The 18,606-nt window shown below is 41.1% G+C and overlaps 1 protein-coding gene across 1 annotated transcript in view; it reads left to right on the top strand.

Annotated features, from left to right (window-relative positions):
* Positions 1-18,204, top strand: part of tesk2 (testis associated actin remodelling kinase 2) — a 77,288-nt gene extending 59,084 nt beyond the window's left edge. Inside the window, exons 7-13 of the mRNA XM_079569763.1 lie at positions 1,633-1,715; positions 2,208-2,292; positions 3,284-3,367; positions 7,753-7,839; positions 9,204-9,336; positions 15,765-16,286; positions 17,688-18,204. Of these exons, the coding sequence (XP_079425889.1) occupies positions 1,633-1,715; positions 2,208-2,292; positions 3,284-3,367; positions 7,753-7,839; positions 9,204-9,336; positions 15,765-16,286; positions 17,688-17,929 (1,236 nt within the window). The 3' untranslated portion in view covers positions 17,930-18,204. The remainder of the gene's footprint in view (positions 1-1,632; positions 1,716-2,207; positions 2,293-3,283; positions 3,368-7,752; positions 7,840-9,203; positions 9,337-15,764; positions 16,287-17,687) is intronic.
* Positions 18,205-18,606: the final 402 nt, after the last annotated feature.

Genomic DNA, 18,606 nt, shown 5'->3' with positions numbered 1-18,606 from the left:
ATGCACCGGAAAAGCAACAATAACACAATAAAAGTATGACTAAAAAGCCACTAAAGAGCGTCTAAAAAGGGATGAAAAATCAAACAAAAACACGACAAAATGATGAAAAATCAACAAACTAAAACATGGCTAAAAAGGGACGAAAAATTAAAAAAAACATAACAAAAAAAAAGCAATAAATAGTGCTAGAAAATTAACAAAAAAATCAACAAAAAATGACAGAAAAGTTACTAAAAGGTGATGAAAAATCAACAATGAAAATCAAAAGGACCAAAAAAAGCAAAAATGCACCGGAAAAGCAACAATAACACAATAAAAGTATGACTAAAAAGGGACGAAAAATGAAGAAAAATATAATAAAAAAATCAAGAAAAACATGACTTAAAAGTGAGAAAAAATCAACAAAACATAACAAAAAAAAGCAATTAAATAGTGCTAGAAAATTAACAAAACAACAAAAAAATGACAGAAAAGCGACTAAAAGGTGATGAAAAATCAACAATAAAAATCCAAAGGGCCAAAAAATCAACAAAAACATAACAAAAAAAGCAATTAAAAAGTGCTAGAAAATCAACACAAAAACCCCCACAAAAAATCTACAAAAACATGACAAAAAAGCGACTAAAAAGTGATGAAAAAACAACGAAACCATGATAAAAAAGGGACACAAAAGCCACACAAAAACACGGAAAAGCATCAAAAAAGCGATGAAAAATTTACAAAAACAAAACAAAAAAGCTACAAAAAACACAAAAAGCAACAAAAATGTGGCATAAACACGGCAACAAAAAAGTTAATATCAGTTTTGCAGGTCTTAGCTTTCAAATGAGGGATAGCACTGGCCCAAAACAAAAACGCAACAAAATACTGATGAAAAAGCAACGAATACACGACAAAGAAGGGACACAAAAAATCTAAAAAATTGTCCAAAAAAGCGATGAATACGTGATGACGTATGACTAAAAAGCGACTAAAGTGTGTCTAAAAAGTGATGAAAAATCAACAAAAACATAACAAAATAAGCAATTAAATACTGCTAGAAAATTAACAAAAAGACACAAAAAATCATCCAAAAAGTGACTAAAAAGTGATGAAAAATCACACAAAAAATAAACAAAAACAACAAAAAAGCGACTAAAAAGTGATGAAAAAGCAACAAAAACACGATAAAGAAGGGACACAAAAAATCAAAACATTTGTCCAAAAAAGCGATGAATACGTAACAAAAACATGGCAAAAATGAGACGAAAATGCACCGGAAAAGCAACAATAACACAATAAAAGTATGACTAAAAAGCCACTAAAGAGCGTCTAAAAAGTGATGAAAAATCAACGAAAAATCAACTAAATCACGGCTCAAAATGGACGAAATTTAAGAAAAATATAATAAAAAGCTTTAATAATAAAAAGCTTTTAGATTTGGGTAATGTCCATCTTTATCAGTTAAGGTGCGGGTTAAGAGGTTAAAATGAAAGAAAGCCTGATGACTTTTACTTTCATTCTCCCCTGATGTCAGGTGTACTTTTTGGGAGCCTCTGATAATGAAATGTAGTAAATAAGTTATGAAATGTTGTATTGTTTTTAAAAGTCCCAGAGTCATGTGCTGATTGTGCGCGTTTCCTGTTTCCTCAGAACTGCCTGATCAAGAGCGATGAAAACGGCTACTCCGCGGTGGTCGGGGACTTTGGTCTGGCCGAGAAGATCCCCACCAACACGTGAGGAATCTGGATTAGTCATGAGTTTACATTTCAGCACAGAGCATCATTAGGAACTTTCATCGCCCAAAACGCTGCCCCCTGGTGTTCGATCAGTGTCGAGCGCGAACTAAAGTGGCTAAAAGAAGACGTTTTGCTGTAGTGTTCTGAAGTCCAGAGGGATCACATGTTCGTTTATCAGTGGGGTCATTATGGTCTAATAATAAGCCCAAGTCTCGCTCCTTAGACTCTGAGCGCTGGGTTTTTATTAACTCAAGGCTCAGACGCCAAGATTAACCTCTGCCTCACGCTCGACACTGCACTGATATCACAGAACAGACAATGCATTGACCTAAAGTTACACAAAAACTACAGTGACTTGGACAGTTTTCTCATATCACGTAGCTCTGAGTCATAAGATTCAGTTTCCTCATTTTGTTCACATTTGTCTCATATCACACATCTGTCGTGCGTTTTATTTCTCATGTTTGTGTGTGTTTGTGTTTTGCTCAGGGCTGAAGCAGAGAAGCTGACTGTGGTGGGGTCTCCGTACTGGATGGCTCCTGAAGTCCTGAGAGACGAACGCTACGATGAGAAGGTGAAACTCTGCGCTTTTTCACAGCTTTAAAAGGGACATGTCATGCAGAGGATAGATCAACATACTGCGTCATTTACGGAATATTTGTAGCTTTGAAAGAACATTTTGGAGTGTCATTCTGACAGATTGAAAATCACAGCATAAAGAAAGCGCTGCTGTGTCTCTGGGATTTCCCTAAAGCAGTGACGTCACTGTGGAACGCCTTATGGTTTCGCTTTGAATTTCACACAACGACTAAACAAACTTTGACTTGGATGAATCCCAATGGGTGAGGAACGCGCTTCTCTGTGGTCCTCATGGCGGGGAGCTGACATTGCTGTAATACCACCCCCTGGTGGCCAGGGCCGACTCCAAGAGACACTTGGGAGCATTGATTCTGATGGGACTTCAAACGTCCCAAGAACGGCTTAAAAGCCTGGCTCCAAAGAGTTTTTCTTTTTCTAAACATCGCTATGACCCATGTGACAGGGCTGGGGAAGGTGAAATATTTTTCCCCACGCTGGTTTTTGTTTAAAAGCCTGAAAATTGGAAGCATTTTCAGTGCATTGATTGGCTCCAGAGCCCTTTACTTTTTGTTCACTTGTTGGTTGACTTTTTGTCGCATTTTTGTCAAATTTTTGTCAAATATTTGTCCATTTTTTTATTTTTTTTATTTTCATTCACATCCTTGTCTTCTTCTCAACTAAGCATGTTTAGTTCATGCTTAGTTTAGTTCCATTTATTCTGCAATCTCAGCTTTTTCCCCAAACACAAATAACATGTCAATATCTCTATAAACACGGGGAAATAATGTGTATAATGAGAGATTAATTAGAGACGAAATCTTGTTCATTTGGTTATGGATTTGTGAGCGCGCTGTTGGGTAAAAATGGAGGCTCACAGAGACAAAAGCCAACATAGCCCTGGTGATACAGCGACATGTTCACTTTAATAACTTTGATTAGATTCGATGCATACGGAGCTGTAATAGATCCTCGTGTTTTTTCTCCAGGCCGATGTGTTTTCCTACGGGATCGTTCTCTGTGAAATCATCGCCAGAGTCCAGGCCGATCCAGACTTCCTCCCGAGGACAGAGGTCAGTGTCTAATGGGGTGTTCTTTAAGTTTATAGATGAGCCTTTTGCGTTTGTCAAATCAATATTTTTCCAGTCCAGTCATCAAATCTGATCCAATCCGATACTCTCAAAATGCCCGGATCGGCTACTGATACTGAATATCGAATCGGTACATCCCTAGTTTAAAGGAATAGGCCACTATTTTTCCATACTGAGATATGTTCTTACCTTAGACGAGTTCATGTGTACCTGTCTGGTCTTCACGCGTGCCCTCAGTCACGTAAACACACGTTAGCATTTAGCCTCCTCTCCTCTATAGCTCCAAACGAGGTGAAGATAGAAGCTACCAAGCTCCACATTTTCCCTATTTAAATATGGTTACACGTGTTACACTATAAAGTAGAATTACACAAAATTAAACAGTGTGGATTTTCTAAGCGGATAAAAAGAGGAACTATATTGTAAGGCGTAATAATAACAGGGGTACTTCGGCACCCACACAGTGAAGTGATTACCGATGTACGGATGTTGAACTACTCCTGGTATTATTGGGGAGTAAAAAAAATGGTCTTGAGACACCGTAAGTCACAGTCACATGAGGCTAAATTGTGAGCTCTTTATTTTCAGTAAAAAGGCTGAGGCCTCATTGCTCTTCAGTCACAGACTGAGAGGTGAGGAAGGAAGTCATGGAGCTTCTGCTGGATGTAACGATAAAAGATTGAAATTCAAGTTTTCCTTCGTAATAAGTGAATTTATGTGCTTAAAATATTACTTAATCATTAATGACTCTCATTCTACAAAAGCAAGCCCTTGTCATTAGTATCTGCTGTAGAGTCATGTTTGTCCCAGTTCCTCTGAGTCGTGGTGCAGCATGACCCACCACGACTCAGAGGAACTGGGACACAGATGACCTACAGCAGATAATGTATATAATGTATATAATGTGTATATAAAAAAAGTGTAATTATATGTTTCATTTCATTTTTTATTTATTTACTGCATACTTCAGTTGCAGAATTGTCCACTTACAGCAGAAGTCTGAAGTTCTGTCTAAAGCAGAATCTCCATGACTTCCTTCTTCACTTCTTAGCGTATTCAGTGTCATGTTACTGTCACTCATGGTGTCTGACCTAAAGTCTAACTCTGAAGAAAGTCAACTCACATTTACACTGAGAAGGTTGGAAGGTCGCCGCCTTGTGTCCAAGTGCGTCCAAATACCAGGACCATATACCATATTTGGCTCTTTAGAGTAGAAAGGGTTAAAGGGCAAAGGGGCAGGTGCTCTCTCTGTGTACGTCCCTGCCATCTAGCTTTTAGCTCGTGATTAGCTTTGTTTTGTTTTCTTAGAGTAACCTCCGCTTTCTCGCTCACTCCAAATGTTCTTTCTGCTGCTCAATTAGCCTGCAGTGCCCTCTAGTGGCATGTGAAATTATATATTTGAATTAAAAAAAGAAAAAAAATCACAGTCACTCCCGAGTATAAGACGCACCCCCAGCCAAACTATGAAAAAAGTTGCGACGTATAGTCCGTAAAATACAGTATCTCTGTTTAGTATTAACCCCCACCATTTACCCAAATTTCAAAAGCTTCTTGAAGAAACCCTTAAAAACAAGATGACTTAAAAAAACATGACTTAAAAAGTCATTAAAATGCAGCAAGTGACAAAAATTAGATGATAAAGTGACGACAACAACACGAGGTAAAAGATCCGTTAACATCAGTTTTTGGGATCTAGTTTTCAAATGAGGCACTATAGGCTCTAAGCTCCAGTTGAACCTGCAGATCCCTGAAGTGCGAGCGCAGTTTTCCAAGATCGTCCGTTGCAGCGGGTGTGAATCCTGCGCTGGAGCTGAGATTACAGAAACAGGCCTCAGGGCGACCTCTCGTTTGTCAGCCTCGCGCTGAGAGCCGCTGTCCGAGCCGCTGTCGTCGACACATAAACCTGATGGATCTGCCCTTCCTCTGCTGCTTCCCACGCCTCCGGCCCCGAGATGTGGAAAGGCAAAGATAAAATCGCCTTCAGGAGAGACTGTGGTTTTACATTGGTTTAAAAGACTTGAATGAGAATATTTAACTGAGTGGTTTTCACTCACTTAACTCATTTAGACTATTTTCCTGATCAGTTTACTTTGTTTTGTTCTGGGTTTAAGATATTCTCTCTTGAAATGGGAAAGTGAAACTGCCAATGGGACAAATGCAATTTTGTTACCCCTTTGGAAGATCAATCAACCTGAAATAAGGACAAAATGTATTGAATCAAGTCAGAAACGTCTCAGAACAAGTGAAATAATCCAGGTCAAAAGCCCCAACTCCATCGTACCTCATCCAAACAACTCAGATTTAAAATGTTTTGCTCAATTTTGAACATTTAAACTGATCTAGATTCAAAATTACCGCCTTAAAAAGCATTAAATCGGATTCAAATTGGTTCTTCCTTAACTGCTTCACCCCCACCTGAACCAAGCACATTTTCTCCAGTTTGGCTTTTCCCAAATCTAAAAGCATAAAAGAGACACACACAAAAAAGCGACAAAAACACGCAAATAAAGAGTGATGAAAAAGCAACACAAAAGGTGACAAAAACACACAAAAAACACTTCCGAAATGTGACAAAAACACGGCAAAAGAGCCACAAAAGAGCCGTAAAGAGTGATGAAAAAGCAACAAAAAATCTACAAGAAAGACACGAAAGAGCGATTAAAAGGTGATAAAAATGCAATGACAAAGTGACCAAAACACAACAACAAGCTCCAGTCGAGAAGCTTTTAGATTTGGATAAAGCTGGACTGGAGAAAATGCGCTCGGTTAAAGTCAGGAGGAAAGAGGTTAAAGACAGAACCCACTCAATGACATCGCTCAGCTATTTTTTTATAGTGTACATCTTGTCAGAAACACAAAAACTATGGTTTAAAACAAATGCAGCTCCTCTTCTGACTGGAATTTTACACCATTTTTTTCCAGTTGTTTCCAGTTTAGGTTGGATTTTCAAAATTTCCCCTCGTTTCCATTTGATTCAATGTTTACAAATCTTACTGAATGAAACTGCATTTGTGGCTTAAAAAAAAATCATTTAAGCATTAGAATGTCATTAGAAAGCATTAAACGTTTCTTGCTGCCACCTGTAGACCCTGGGAGTAATTCAGAGAGCGTCTATGGACTTGTTTTGATATGATTGATTCTTGCTACTAGAGCCTTATTTACCTTATTTATAGTGGACATATTTAGCATTTTACACTGCAAAAAGTGGATTTTAAGCAAGTAAAAAATGTCTTACTTTAAGACATAAGTTCTTATTTTTCTTATTTCTTGAGAAAAAAAATCTTGTTTTAGGAAATAAAATCTAGCCATTTCTTGTTCAGATATATTTGCTAAAAACATGCTCATTTTTCTTGGAACAAGAAAGAAAAACTTTTTGAATCTTCTTCAGCTTTAGACAGAGAACATTTTTTCTTATTTTAAGAAAAAATAAGATCACAACAACTCTTTTGAACTGATTCTCACAGATAGAAAATACATTCCATTCTTTAAAGTGGTTAGAGCCTCAGCTTCACAGCTCGAAGGTCCTGGGTTCGATTCCCAAAGGGGCCTTTCTGTGTGGAGTTTGCATGTTCTCCCCATGTCTACCACTAAAAACATGTACAATAGGTGAATCCTCCAGCCAGGTGATTCTGACCATCAGCCTGGCTCCACATCATGGAGATGGGTCCCCGGGCGTGGGCAATATTTTCCTTAAATATTAGTATTTATTTCAAGCAACATTTAAGTAAAATATCCCACAATTTTTCACTAAATAAGAATGTTTTCCTTAAATTATTCCATTTTCTGAGGACATTTTGCTTAATTCTAGCTATTTATTTGCTTAAATTTAGTGTTTCTTTCTTGTTTTATGATGAGAAAAATATTCTAGAAATAAGAATTCTTAGCAAGAAAAAAATGCTGACCCCATTGGCAGAATTTTTTCCTTAAAACAAGACAAAATGTCTTTTTTTCCTTGGTTTTAGAAGGGCACTTTTTGCAGTGTAGTTGCAGATGAATTGACCTTTATGCATGTTTTCCAATGGTTTTCATCTCAGTGTTTGGTCATAGCGCCCTCCACAGGCAGCAGCGGGAAATGCCTGTCTTAAAACGTAAAATATAAGCCATCATTTTCAGCTAAATAACATGCTAACAAATCGATGCCGCTGTGATAAAGACAGTTTGATTGTGGAGCGGCTCATTTGATGGGAGAATAAACTTTGCAGACTGTATGCAACAAAAAACAGTAACTAAATTAAACAGGTTTACTCAAAGTCGTGTGAATGAAGCCAAGTATGACCCACAAAGAAGAAGAACATTATAACATTGTTCGGAAACTCTAAGATGTGACTTGTTTTCATGTTGTGACGCTTCTCTCTGTCCCCGAACAGAACTTTGGCCTGGACTACCACGCGTTTCAGCACATGGTCGGAGACTGTCCACACGACTTCCTGCAGCTCGCCTTCAACTGCTGCAACGTGAGTCCCCACAGCCTCCCCACAGCCTGCAAAACTTATCACACTGATCCTTAGATACGGACAGTAGATTTACTTCATTTTCTGACTTTCTGATCATTTGTGTTCAGCTCAATAAAAGTAAGACTTTGGGGTTCAGTTTGCGTGTCTGACCCGGTCGAGTCTTATCGTAAAAGTAGCTTAATTCTGGCCTTAAATTAATCAGATTAATGGATTTGAGATTAAATATCAGGAGCCTTTTCTCTCAAAGGATTAGGATCTCTTTAATTATATTGTATAAACTGTTTTGCTTATTATTTGAACCTATAGTAACTTTAACCTCTTAACTCCCGCCTGAACCGAGAGGATCTTTTTCCTCACGTCATCAGATTTTTTTTCCATCATTTTTTTGTTGGGCATTCAACTCATTTTTTTAACTTTTTTGTCATTTTTTTGTCATTTTCACATATTTGTCATTTTTTCGTCAATTTCTTTTTATCACATTTTTGTCACATTTTTTGGTCACATTTTTTGTCATTTTTTTGTCACATTTTGTCACATTTTTGTCAATTTTTTATCTAATTTTTCTAATTTTTTTGGTCACATTTTGGTCATTTTTTGTCAATTTTTTAATCACATTTTTGTCACATTTTTGTAATTTTTTTGTCACATTTTGTCAATTTTTTGTCATTTTTTCGACATTTTTTTTGTCACATTTTTGTCATTTTTTGGTCACATTTTTTGTCATTTTTTTGGTCACATTTTGTCACATTTTTGTCAATTTTTTTATCACATTTTTGTCACATTTTGTCACATTTTTGTCATTTTTTTGTCACATTTTTGTCATTTTTTCGACATTTTTTTGTCAATTTCTTGTGACATTTTTGTTACATTTTTGCCACTTTTTCATACATTTTTCGTCTCTTTTTTGTCAATGTTTTCTCACCTTTTTGTCACATTTCCAGGAGAAAATGTGAAATGTAATCGGTTTAGGTGGGAGTTAAGGGGTTAAAGACATATTATTCAGGCTGAATGAATCAAAGAGAATTCTCACTTGTTCCACAGTGTTTTGAATCTTTTCTCCCCCACACGGTGATGGTATTGCGGTTGCGTGTCCCAGTGAATATGATTAGTGTTTAAGTAAAGACTTCCTGCTGCTTCATCTCTTCTAAAACCTTGTAATCCGTTACTCAGGCTAATTTAATTTAACTAAAAGTGGCCTCTCAGCTTGTATTAATTCTCCTGATGTTTTTCTTGATGATATGTGGGGGAAAACACAGCATTTGTATCAATTTCATAAGTTTCTTGCATTTCTGCCAAAGTGACCCGGCAAGTTGTGAAATGTAAGATAAGATATTCCTTTATTGATCTCACGTCTCCTGCCGCAGTTGGACCCGACGCTGCGGCCCTCGTTCCCGGAGATCGGGCGGACGCTGGAGGGGATCCTGACCCGACTGAAGCTGCTCGAGATGGAGCAGGACTCTGTCACGGCGGACAACGACAAGAAGACGCCCAGTAAAGGTAGAAGCTGAAGTAAAGGTGGTGTGACGATGTGGGGTTAAAAGCATAAGTGATAAAGAGGAGCCTGATCAAAACACGAAGCTGATGCTGCTCAAATATAAGGTTTTTTAAATGCAACATGGTTAAAATTATTCTATCGACACAGACATTTATATGGTTAGTCTGGTGTTATAAGTGATTTGCCTCAGGTGCACAATGTGTAGGAGGAGCCCCAGTCAAAGTTTCCTCCAGCCCTAGTGTCTAGTGTAATCTTTATTTCATTGTTACTTCCATAAATTCTCTAACACTGGCCTGTATTCCATTAGCGGCCGGGTCTCTAACAGTGGCCGGGTTTGCGGCTGGTGGAGGCCAGTAAAAGCCGGTCTCTAAAACTATTATTAGAAACTATAGCGGTAGAAATATTCCCCAAGTTAGGAATTTGTCTCAAGCTATAACGCACGTGCAGGAAGTAAACAAACGGGAACCCGGGCCGATGGGAAGCTGATCCCAGCGTAACTTTGACACAGATTTAGCCACTTTTCAAACCTCCTGTGACTATGTTTGGAAAAAGGGCAACAAATGTTGTGTGACCCTCCAGGGTTTTAATAAAGTCTCCATCGCGTCTACAAAGCACGTCCAGCTGCTCCATGTGCAGGTCAGTCCCACGTCTCAAAATAACTCCTCCCATCAGCGCGAGTGTCTCGCCTTCTCTCGGGTCAGTCTCATGATCGATCTCAAACACAAACGCTCCGTCTAAACTCGCCTTTTACACAAGATAACAACAAATAATCCGGTCCACGGTAAAAACGAAACAGAAACCTGCAGTGACACTGATGTCAAAGCTCCGCTAACAGCAACGAAACACTTCCTGTTGTCCCGACAAAATAAAAGGCGTCAATGTTCCAGCCGCTGGGAGAGGGTTTGAAATGTTAATTAATTAATTAACCTAATATTTTAGGTGCAAATGGACACAAATCTCGTTTTTCTTCTTTTTCCTGGTGGTCTGTTTTGCTCAAATAGAAATAAAGGCCCGTCTCTAATTGTGGCCTGGTTCCAATAAAGGCCTGGTCCTCGAGGCCCTTGAGTAAATGAAGGCCCCGCCCTATATTAGAGCATTTACGTTATTTAAGAAGAAGAAGCAACTTTATTTCTATGTTTTGGTATGTGTTTTACTGACAATAGTTTGACTCTTTTTACCGCGTACCACATCAAATCTGCCTGGACTTACGAACCCGATGACGTGATGTGAATGATGGGCTTCACAGACGCAGCAGCTCAGACACTTTTCAGTCGCTGCTTCTGTCAACACACAAACGGCCTCGTAAACTGCGGCGGCTGCAGATGGACGGAGCTGATGTGAGTTAATTTCCTGAAGTGAACGGCGTCGGACTTTCATGGTCAGACTGAGCGGCGTCGCGGCTAAATTAAGACTGAAACCTTGGACCGCGTAGATCAGATATCCCAGAATAGAACTCCTCCAGGTCGCGACCGAGCTTTTATTAAAGCTGATGGATTATTTATGTTCAATGTAAATAATAACTGATTAGTGTTTCTGACTCAAAGCAAACAGATCCAAGGTTTGCCTGTTGTTCCTGTGTCTGGGTGGGGTTTATTGTGGTCCTTTGGTTCCCTCCTCCCAAAACATGCACAATAGGCTATTCATCCATGAAACACAGTGGGCGGGAATAGTTGGGAACGACGCATAAACTATAAACTAATCCAGAAACGGAGTCTGCTCTTCCCAAGCTTTAGCTCGCTTTTCAGATCATATCTATCGGCCTCATATTTTCGGTTTTACAGTTAAATTCAAGATGCTTAATGAAGAGAAAAAGGCGATAAAGTGCGACGTTACGGCGCTCGGTTACGCCACGATGTCGGCCTTTTCCACAAAGTGTTTGCTCTGATCTGATCCACGGTTTAAAAGTAACAATAGAGTCATGAATCCAGACTAAAGTTGAGTCTTTAGACTCGTCTGTGTCTCCTCCTCAGCGCAATGAGCAGCTACAGACAGAGCAGGGGAGGAGCTGACACAGGCAGCAGAGGGACTGGGGCCCCATAGCAGAGGGGCCCCACAGGGAAACACTTGCACCGGATTTTGACAGAAAATAAAAACAATAAATAAATTGCAGATATAAAAATTCTTTTTTTAGGAAAGTATAATCAGAATGTAGACAGTTCTGATTTTCAGAACTGTATAAGGCTAATTCAAACAGCATATTTTTGCCTAAAATACACCATGTTGCATGTAATCTATACACAGCCTTTCATAAACCGACCTAATGTAGCGTTCTGAGTCTTCGAGATGAGACCACTGCGAACAGCTGACAGTGTGTTCCATCACTCTCATTACAATACAATTACATAACATCAGTAAAATAGTTTAAAGTGCGCATTAAAGGGACTATACAGAGTTTAAAAATGATCAAATGAAGTATTTTCCTCCCCCTACATGTTCCAGCCATGTCCTAATGTGTAGAATGAGCTCAGACCTGTTCACCACAACTGCCTCTAAAATCCTGTCACTCAAAAAGTTGATACTTCGGGTCTGAAGTGCCGTCATGCACGAGCTTAATATAGAAGCTGCAGTTACGCCTGAGACCTGAGGTGGCAGTAGTGAGTATAAAATAACCAACTTGCGTCTAGCCCCTTTAAAAAATTCTATAATACAGTCTTAGGTGGGCTGGGAAAAAGCGACATCCTTTTTGCGTTAGAAAAGGTGCATTAATGTTGTTATTAATGTCGGTCAACATTAGTAACCGGTGAATGCACAGGTGTCTTACGACCGCTGAGCTTTATGTCCAGAAGTGCCTTTGTGGAGGAGAAGCCTTGTTTATTTTGCATATTCAAAGCTGAGTCTGTTGTGTCACAGCCTGTGCTCTGACAGACACAGGGATAGTGTGTCTGGGGTCTGCTGAGTTCATGCATAACTGTATGAAGTGTCAGAGACGTGTTGGAAACAGCCTGTGGACAGTATTGACTCGTGAGACTGAGCAGGAAGTATTAGCAGTGATAGTAACACGTGGCCTCAACCAAACCTTACGTAAAGAGTTATTAATGTTAGGGACACAGGAGGACACGGGAGCCAGGACATCTTTAAATGGCAGCCGTTCATGTTCAGAGTGAAAGGATAAGGCCAGTGGTTAAGTGTTAGTGATGAGTGAACCTGTCATTTAAAACAAATAATATGATTGTAACTCGGGCTGGGTTCCGTTTCAATGCCAGTACTTTAACAATACTTGGTTTTCGATACCGATACCTGAACTATACTTTTTCTGATACCTATATGCAGGGGCGGATCTAGAGGGGTGGCACGGGGTGGAAGCCAACTCCTGTGGCTCCCGAGATGATGATTTTTTTAGTTACAAATGTTTCAATTTTGCCTGAATTATAAACCCCGAGCCTGAATCTAAATGGAAAAATTGCAATCAAGCAAAACTTGCGTACCCCTACTATACACATTCGACATTGTAAAATGTGTTGCCACCCAAGAAATGATCCCTGACCCTGCTTGCCACCCCGTGATTTTTTTCTAGATCCGCCCCTGCCTATGTGAAGATATTTGTCACCTTGAACCAGAAAACCAAATCTGGTGTGGAAGATCTGCAAATTTACAATATCAGGTTCATCTCCAATGTGAGGAAATGTGGGGGGGAAATGGAGAGAAATTGTGGCAAAAAAGAGAACAAATTTGGGAATAAATATTTTTTTGTATAAATTTGTAGTAAATCAAGGACAACTGAGTCGGGGGGCAAAGCTCTCGATTTACCGATCGATCTACGTTCCCACCCTCACCTATGGTCATGAGATTTGGGTAATGACCGAAAGGACGAGATCGCGAATACAAGCGGCCGAAATGAGTTTCCTTCGCAGGGTGGCTGGGCGCACCCTTCGAGATCGGGTGAGGAGCTCAGTTACCCGAGAGGAGCTCGGAGTGGAGTCGCTGCTCCTTCACGTCAAAAGGAGCAGCTGAGGTGGCTAGGACATCTGTTCCGGATACCTCCTGGTCGCCTCTCGCGGGAGGTGTTCCAGGCATGTCCTAGTGGGACAAGGCCTCGTGGAAGACCCAGGACACGGTGGTGGGACTATGGGCCCGATCTTGTGCATCAAAACGGAGACGATAGCGTGACATTTTGCGCTCAGTCGGAGCGCACTTTGTGATCTTGCCACTCCAGACTTAGCGCATTTAAGTGGGTTGAGACACACACATTTTCCTCCAACCAGATCGACTCCGCGTCCAGGAGAGTGGTTGTGTGGTTGTGTGGGGTGAACATGTGCTTTTGTTTTGCTTCGCGTTCACGCCAAGTGCGGGCCGATCCGCGCCACAGCGGACGCTGTAGCTCTTTTTCTCTCGAGACGTGAACATCGTTTAGCTCACGATGGGGTAAATAAAGTTTTTAGTTTGACCTGTGAGAGCCTAAGCCTTAAGAAAGAAGGCAAGACAGCGCAACGTAAACGAGGAAGTGAATGTCAGCCGTGTTTCCATCAGTGCAGTCACGTCCTCTTGTGACGCCCCCTCACAGGTGGCGGAGGCGAATGGCACATATAGCGCCGCCACTCGGAAAATAATTCGCCAAGAGCCTGCGCCGCCCCGTGCGCCGCCACAAGATCTGGCCCTAAGTCTCCGAGCTGACCTGGTGTCGCCTCGGGGTCCCCCCAGAACAGCTGGAGGAGGTGTGTGTGGACCGGGAAGTTTGGGCATCTCTGCTGAGATGGATCATGGACAAAATGGGGAAATGGAGAAAATATTAGTAATAAAAAATGAGCAAAAATAAGGGGGGAAATTAGAGAAAGAAATTGGCAAAAATCTTCAGCATCAGCATTTCACTGAGTGCAAAGCATGCTGGTCCAGGTCAAAGGTCAGGATTACCCAGATTGTATCCCAAACTGTAAACATGACCGAGTGTGACACAGATATGGATTATTTTGAGCATTGTTGTTTTTAAAGAATTTTGTAAGAAACTGGTACACAGTGTTACTAGGAAGAGCAACAAAGAACTTGTGGCCCTTTCTAAACCAATATATATATTTAAAAAGTTGTTGTATCAAGTATTGGTTACAAATAGCATTTCTTTAGCTATATGTCCATGGATGTCCATTCTTCCACTTTACCGTTGCCGGGTCATGGGGACAGCTGTTGGAGCTGCGCAAATCACATTGCACCAGCCCCTCTGGCTCGTCCTGCAGGTGGTGGGTCCACAGAAGGACGACCTCATGGTTCTAACCGGGCCTGTTGGTCTCTCTTAAGGAGCTTCTGAACCGCTCTTTGTCTGACCCGTCACCCAGGACCTGTTTGCCCTGGGAGACCCTACCAGGGGCACGAAGCCGCCGAAAACAGAGCTCCAGGATCATTTGGCCGCTCAAACCCCTCCACCACATTAAAGCAGTACTAAGTAACGTGTTTACCTTAATAAATCCTTTCCGTAGTCGCTGTGGGGGTAATACAAGTGTTAATGGGATGATTGGAAGGTCTTTCATCTCCCCCTGGTGTCTCTGGCCAGAAAACCATGTTTGCAACTTGACTGCCACCGGACCAGAGTCACCAATACACACTAATAGAATCACGAAGAAGAAGCTAACAGGCTAACGGGTAAAAGCTAACTGCGGGCTAGTGTCACTTTAAACAGTATTTACAGCCAGGTTTGAGTGAAAAAAATTATTTCCATTGTATAATTGGATGTACAATATCCCTCTCTCCGAAACTTGCTACGACACCTGCAGTTGTGCTTATGGCCTCTAGGGGCAAGAGTTACTTAGTACTACTTTAACCCCTTAGCTCCCACCAAAACCGCTAACATTTTCTCCAGTTTGGCTTTACCCCAGTTCAAAAGCTTCTGGAAAAAAGCTGTGATAATAGCAACAAAACTGAGACGAAAACAATGATGGAAATGTGACAAAAAAGTGAGAAAACATTGACAAAAAAGTGACGGAAAATTGATTGAAAAAGTGGCAAAAATGTCACAAAAATGTCAAAAGAAATTGACAAAAAATTGACGAAAAAATGACAAATATGTGACAAAAAAATGACAAAAATGTGAGAAAAATTTGAGAAAAATTTGACCAAAAAATCACAAAAATGTGACAAAAAATGACAAAAAAGTTACAAAAATTAGTTGAATAACCAACAAAAAAATGATGGAAAAAAAATCTGATGACGTGAGGAAAAGATCCTCTCGGTTCAGGCGAGAGTTAAGAGGTTAAGGTGGGGGTTCCAGAAGGGGTAGCAATATGTCAAATTTACCAATTTAATCCATTTGTCACGACGTTCTGGATCTTTTCTTTCAGTAGGAAATTTGATGGAGACTGAATGAGAACCTGGCATATCGACGGAAACTAAATAAAAACTAAACTAAAAGTCACTAAATAGCCGGTTGTTCCTCTATGATAGTACTCTGATGATAATGATAATAATACTAATGATAATAATGTTCTTCGTGTCTCTCTTGCCGCAGGTGAAAAGGTTCAGGGTTTCAAGCGTCTGAACCCTCTCGGTTTCCCGGACGACAAGATCCCGCCCAAGTCGCCCCGCCCCCGCAGGAACATCTGGCTCAGCCGCAGCCAATCGGACGTTTTCTCCTGCAAACCGGGGCGAAAGCTGAACGTGCAGGACCCGTACTACCACCACCCGCCCCTGAACCAGCGCACGGCCAAGTCCCACAAGATCAACCCGTTCACGGCGCGGGAGGACCTCTGCGGCGGCAAGATCAAGTTCTTCGATGTGCCCAGTAAATCCGTGTTCTCGCTGGTGTTCGACCTGCACTCGCCGCCGGGCAGCGTGTTCTGTAAGCAGCAGGCCAACGCCAACGGGCCGGCGGGGGGGGAGGCGTTCTCGTGGCCACAGTTACCGGGGCGACAGTGTCACTCGGTGCCGGTTTCTCCCCGTTTACCCCGATCGTTTCATCTCTCGGCCGTCATCAGCGGCAACAACGGCGCCGGCGCAGTGACGTGTGACACCAACCAGCCGCCGGGCTCAGGTGAGGCTCACTTAACAAATGTTAACCATGGCAAAAGCCTAGTTTTAGTTTAACAAAATCAACTACTGAAGCAATATAGTGCAAAATGTAAACAACGACAACACCTGTATCTACAGTGACTTTACCATTCATTTGCCAAAGAAAATGCCACATTAGATCACTATGAAAGTGTCAGTTCAGCATAAATTCTTTACTAAGTAATTTTTTAACATGTACCTTTGTTGACGTCAACGACCTTTGCAAAAAAGGTTGGAAAACTGGGAACGTTGATGCTACATCGCTCTGTGATTGATAAATACAAAGACAACACAACAGTGTTTCCTTAACTTTCCGAAAGGAGTGAAACAGCGCCCCCAATTTGACGCTGGTGGCCTAAAAGTGTACTGCATCCACATTTATCATTGAGAATGAATAGGAGAGAGTTATAGTATTAAAGGAATAGGCCACCGTTTTTACATACTGAGATATGTTCTTTCCTTAGCTTTGACGAGTTCTTTAGGACCTGTCTAATCTTCACCCGTGCCTTCAGTCACGTAAACACAGCACATATTTAAATAGGGAAAACGTGGAAGAGCTTGGTAGCTTTTATCTTGACCTGTTTTGGAGCTATAGAGGAGAGAGGGAGAGGCTAAATGCTAACGCCGTATGCGCTGTGTTTACGTTACTGAAGGCACGGGGAAAGACCAGACAGGTCCTAAAGAACTCGTCAAAGCTAAGGTAAGAACATATCTCAGTATGTAAAAACGGTGGCCTATTCCACACAAAAGTAGGTCACTTTCTGTCGGGCCGCGGGCCCCACTTTGGGCACCCCTGCTCTAAAGATATGAGATTTTTTCCCCGTTTTTTTTTATTATTATTATTTTTTTTAAATTCTGGTAATATCTTTTAAAAAAAAGTTCCGATACCAAACTGGTATCGTTTAACAGTGCCCAGCCCTACTCACAGTGGAACGATAAACTTTTTTTTTTTTACTTAATAATATTACTCAGGTAGAAGTAGAAAGTACCATGTGATAAAGCATCTCTAGGAAGTACAGCTACTTTAAAGGGACTATACAGAGTTTAAAAATGTTAAAACTAAGTATTTTCATCCCTCTACATGTTCCAGCCATGTCCTAAAGTGTAGATTGAGTCTGTCACTCACTGTCACTCAAAAAGGTGTTAATTCGGGTCTGAAGTGCCGTCATGCACGAGCTTAATATGGAAGGTGCAGTTACGCGTATGACCTGAGGTGGCAGTAGTGAGTATAAAATGGCCAACTTGCATCTAGCCCCTTTAAAAAACAACCACTCATACCAACAGCAGCTTTGTCTGTAACTCATCCTCATAAAACACCATAACAGTTTTATAAATGTTTAATGGCGTCTCAGTGTGTGACAGTGTTTCTCTTCCCTTTCAAAAGCAAACTCCAAAGCGGAGCCCGTCCCGCCCGGGAGCGACGCCCGGCAGAAGGCGTCCGTGAGCGGCTGGGCCAAGAAGTACGTGGTGGTGGAGATCCCCCCTTTCTGCAGGCGGAGAGGGGCCGAGGGGGACAGCGAGGGGGACAGCGAGGGGGGAGGCTGGTCCCCGATGCCGCCCTCGGACAAGGACAGCACCGAGGCCATGGACTGTTCCAGCCTGGACGACAGCGAACCACACGTGTGAAACAACACGATCTGGAGCTAAAGGAGGTCCCGATTCAGAGGAGCAGACGGCAGGGACCACGCAGGGGAGGGTTTTTTTTATTTGCTGCTTCTGTCGGTAATAAATACATTGGCAAAAGTAGGTTCCAGTTATCGCTCAACATCTGGAAACATAAACGACTGAATGTTCACAAGGTGTTTGATTATGGCACTGACTCCACATTTCTCCATAGATTTATTTAGGGAAATTACAACTTCAACAACCAACTACATTTCAACATAAGAAGCACCTACCACCTTCTCCAGAGAATCTTTTCAGTATCTAATTCCTGCCTGACTTACTGAGCTTCGAAGCCCAAAAAAAAAGGGCAAGATTTACATTTTTACAGATTTTTTTTTTCCACAAATAAAGAGTTTACAACAGGATAACAGGATATTCAAAATGAGCAACTCTGAGCAAATAATGTAACCATTATGCCAACAAAATAAAACTATGAATTTAACCTTGGCTTTATGCATTATTAAAGGGACTGTACGGAGTTTAAATATGTTAAAGTTAGGCATTTTCTTTTTCCCCTACCTGTGCTAGCAATGAGCTCAGATCTAGTCACCACAACTGCCTCTAAAATCATGCACAGTCAAAAAGTTGTTACTTCGGGTCTGAAGTGCCGTCATGCACGAGCTTAATATAGAACCTGC

Source organism: Gobius niger, assembly GCF_951799975.1.
Source record: "Gobius niger genome assembly, chromosome: 13".
NCBI classification, from domain to species: domain Eukaryota; kingdom Metazoa; phylum Chordata; class Actinopteri; order Gobiiformes; family Gobiidae; genus Gobius; species Gobius niger.
This window is presented reverse-complemented; position numbering and strand designations above follow the sequence as displayed.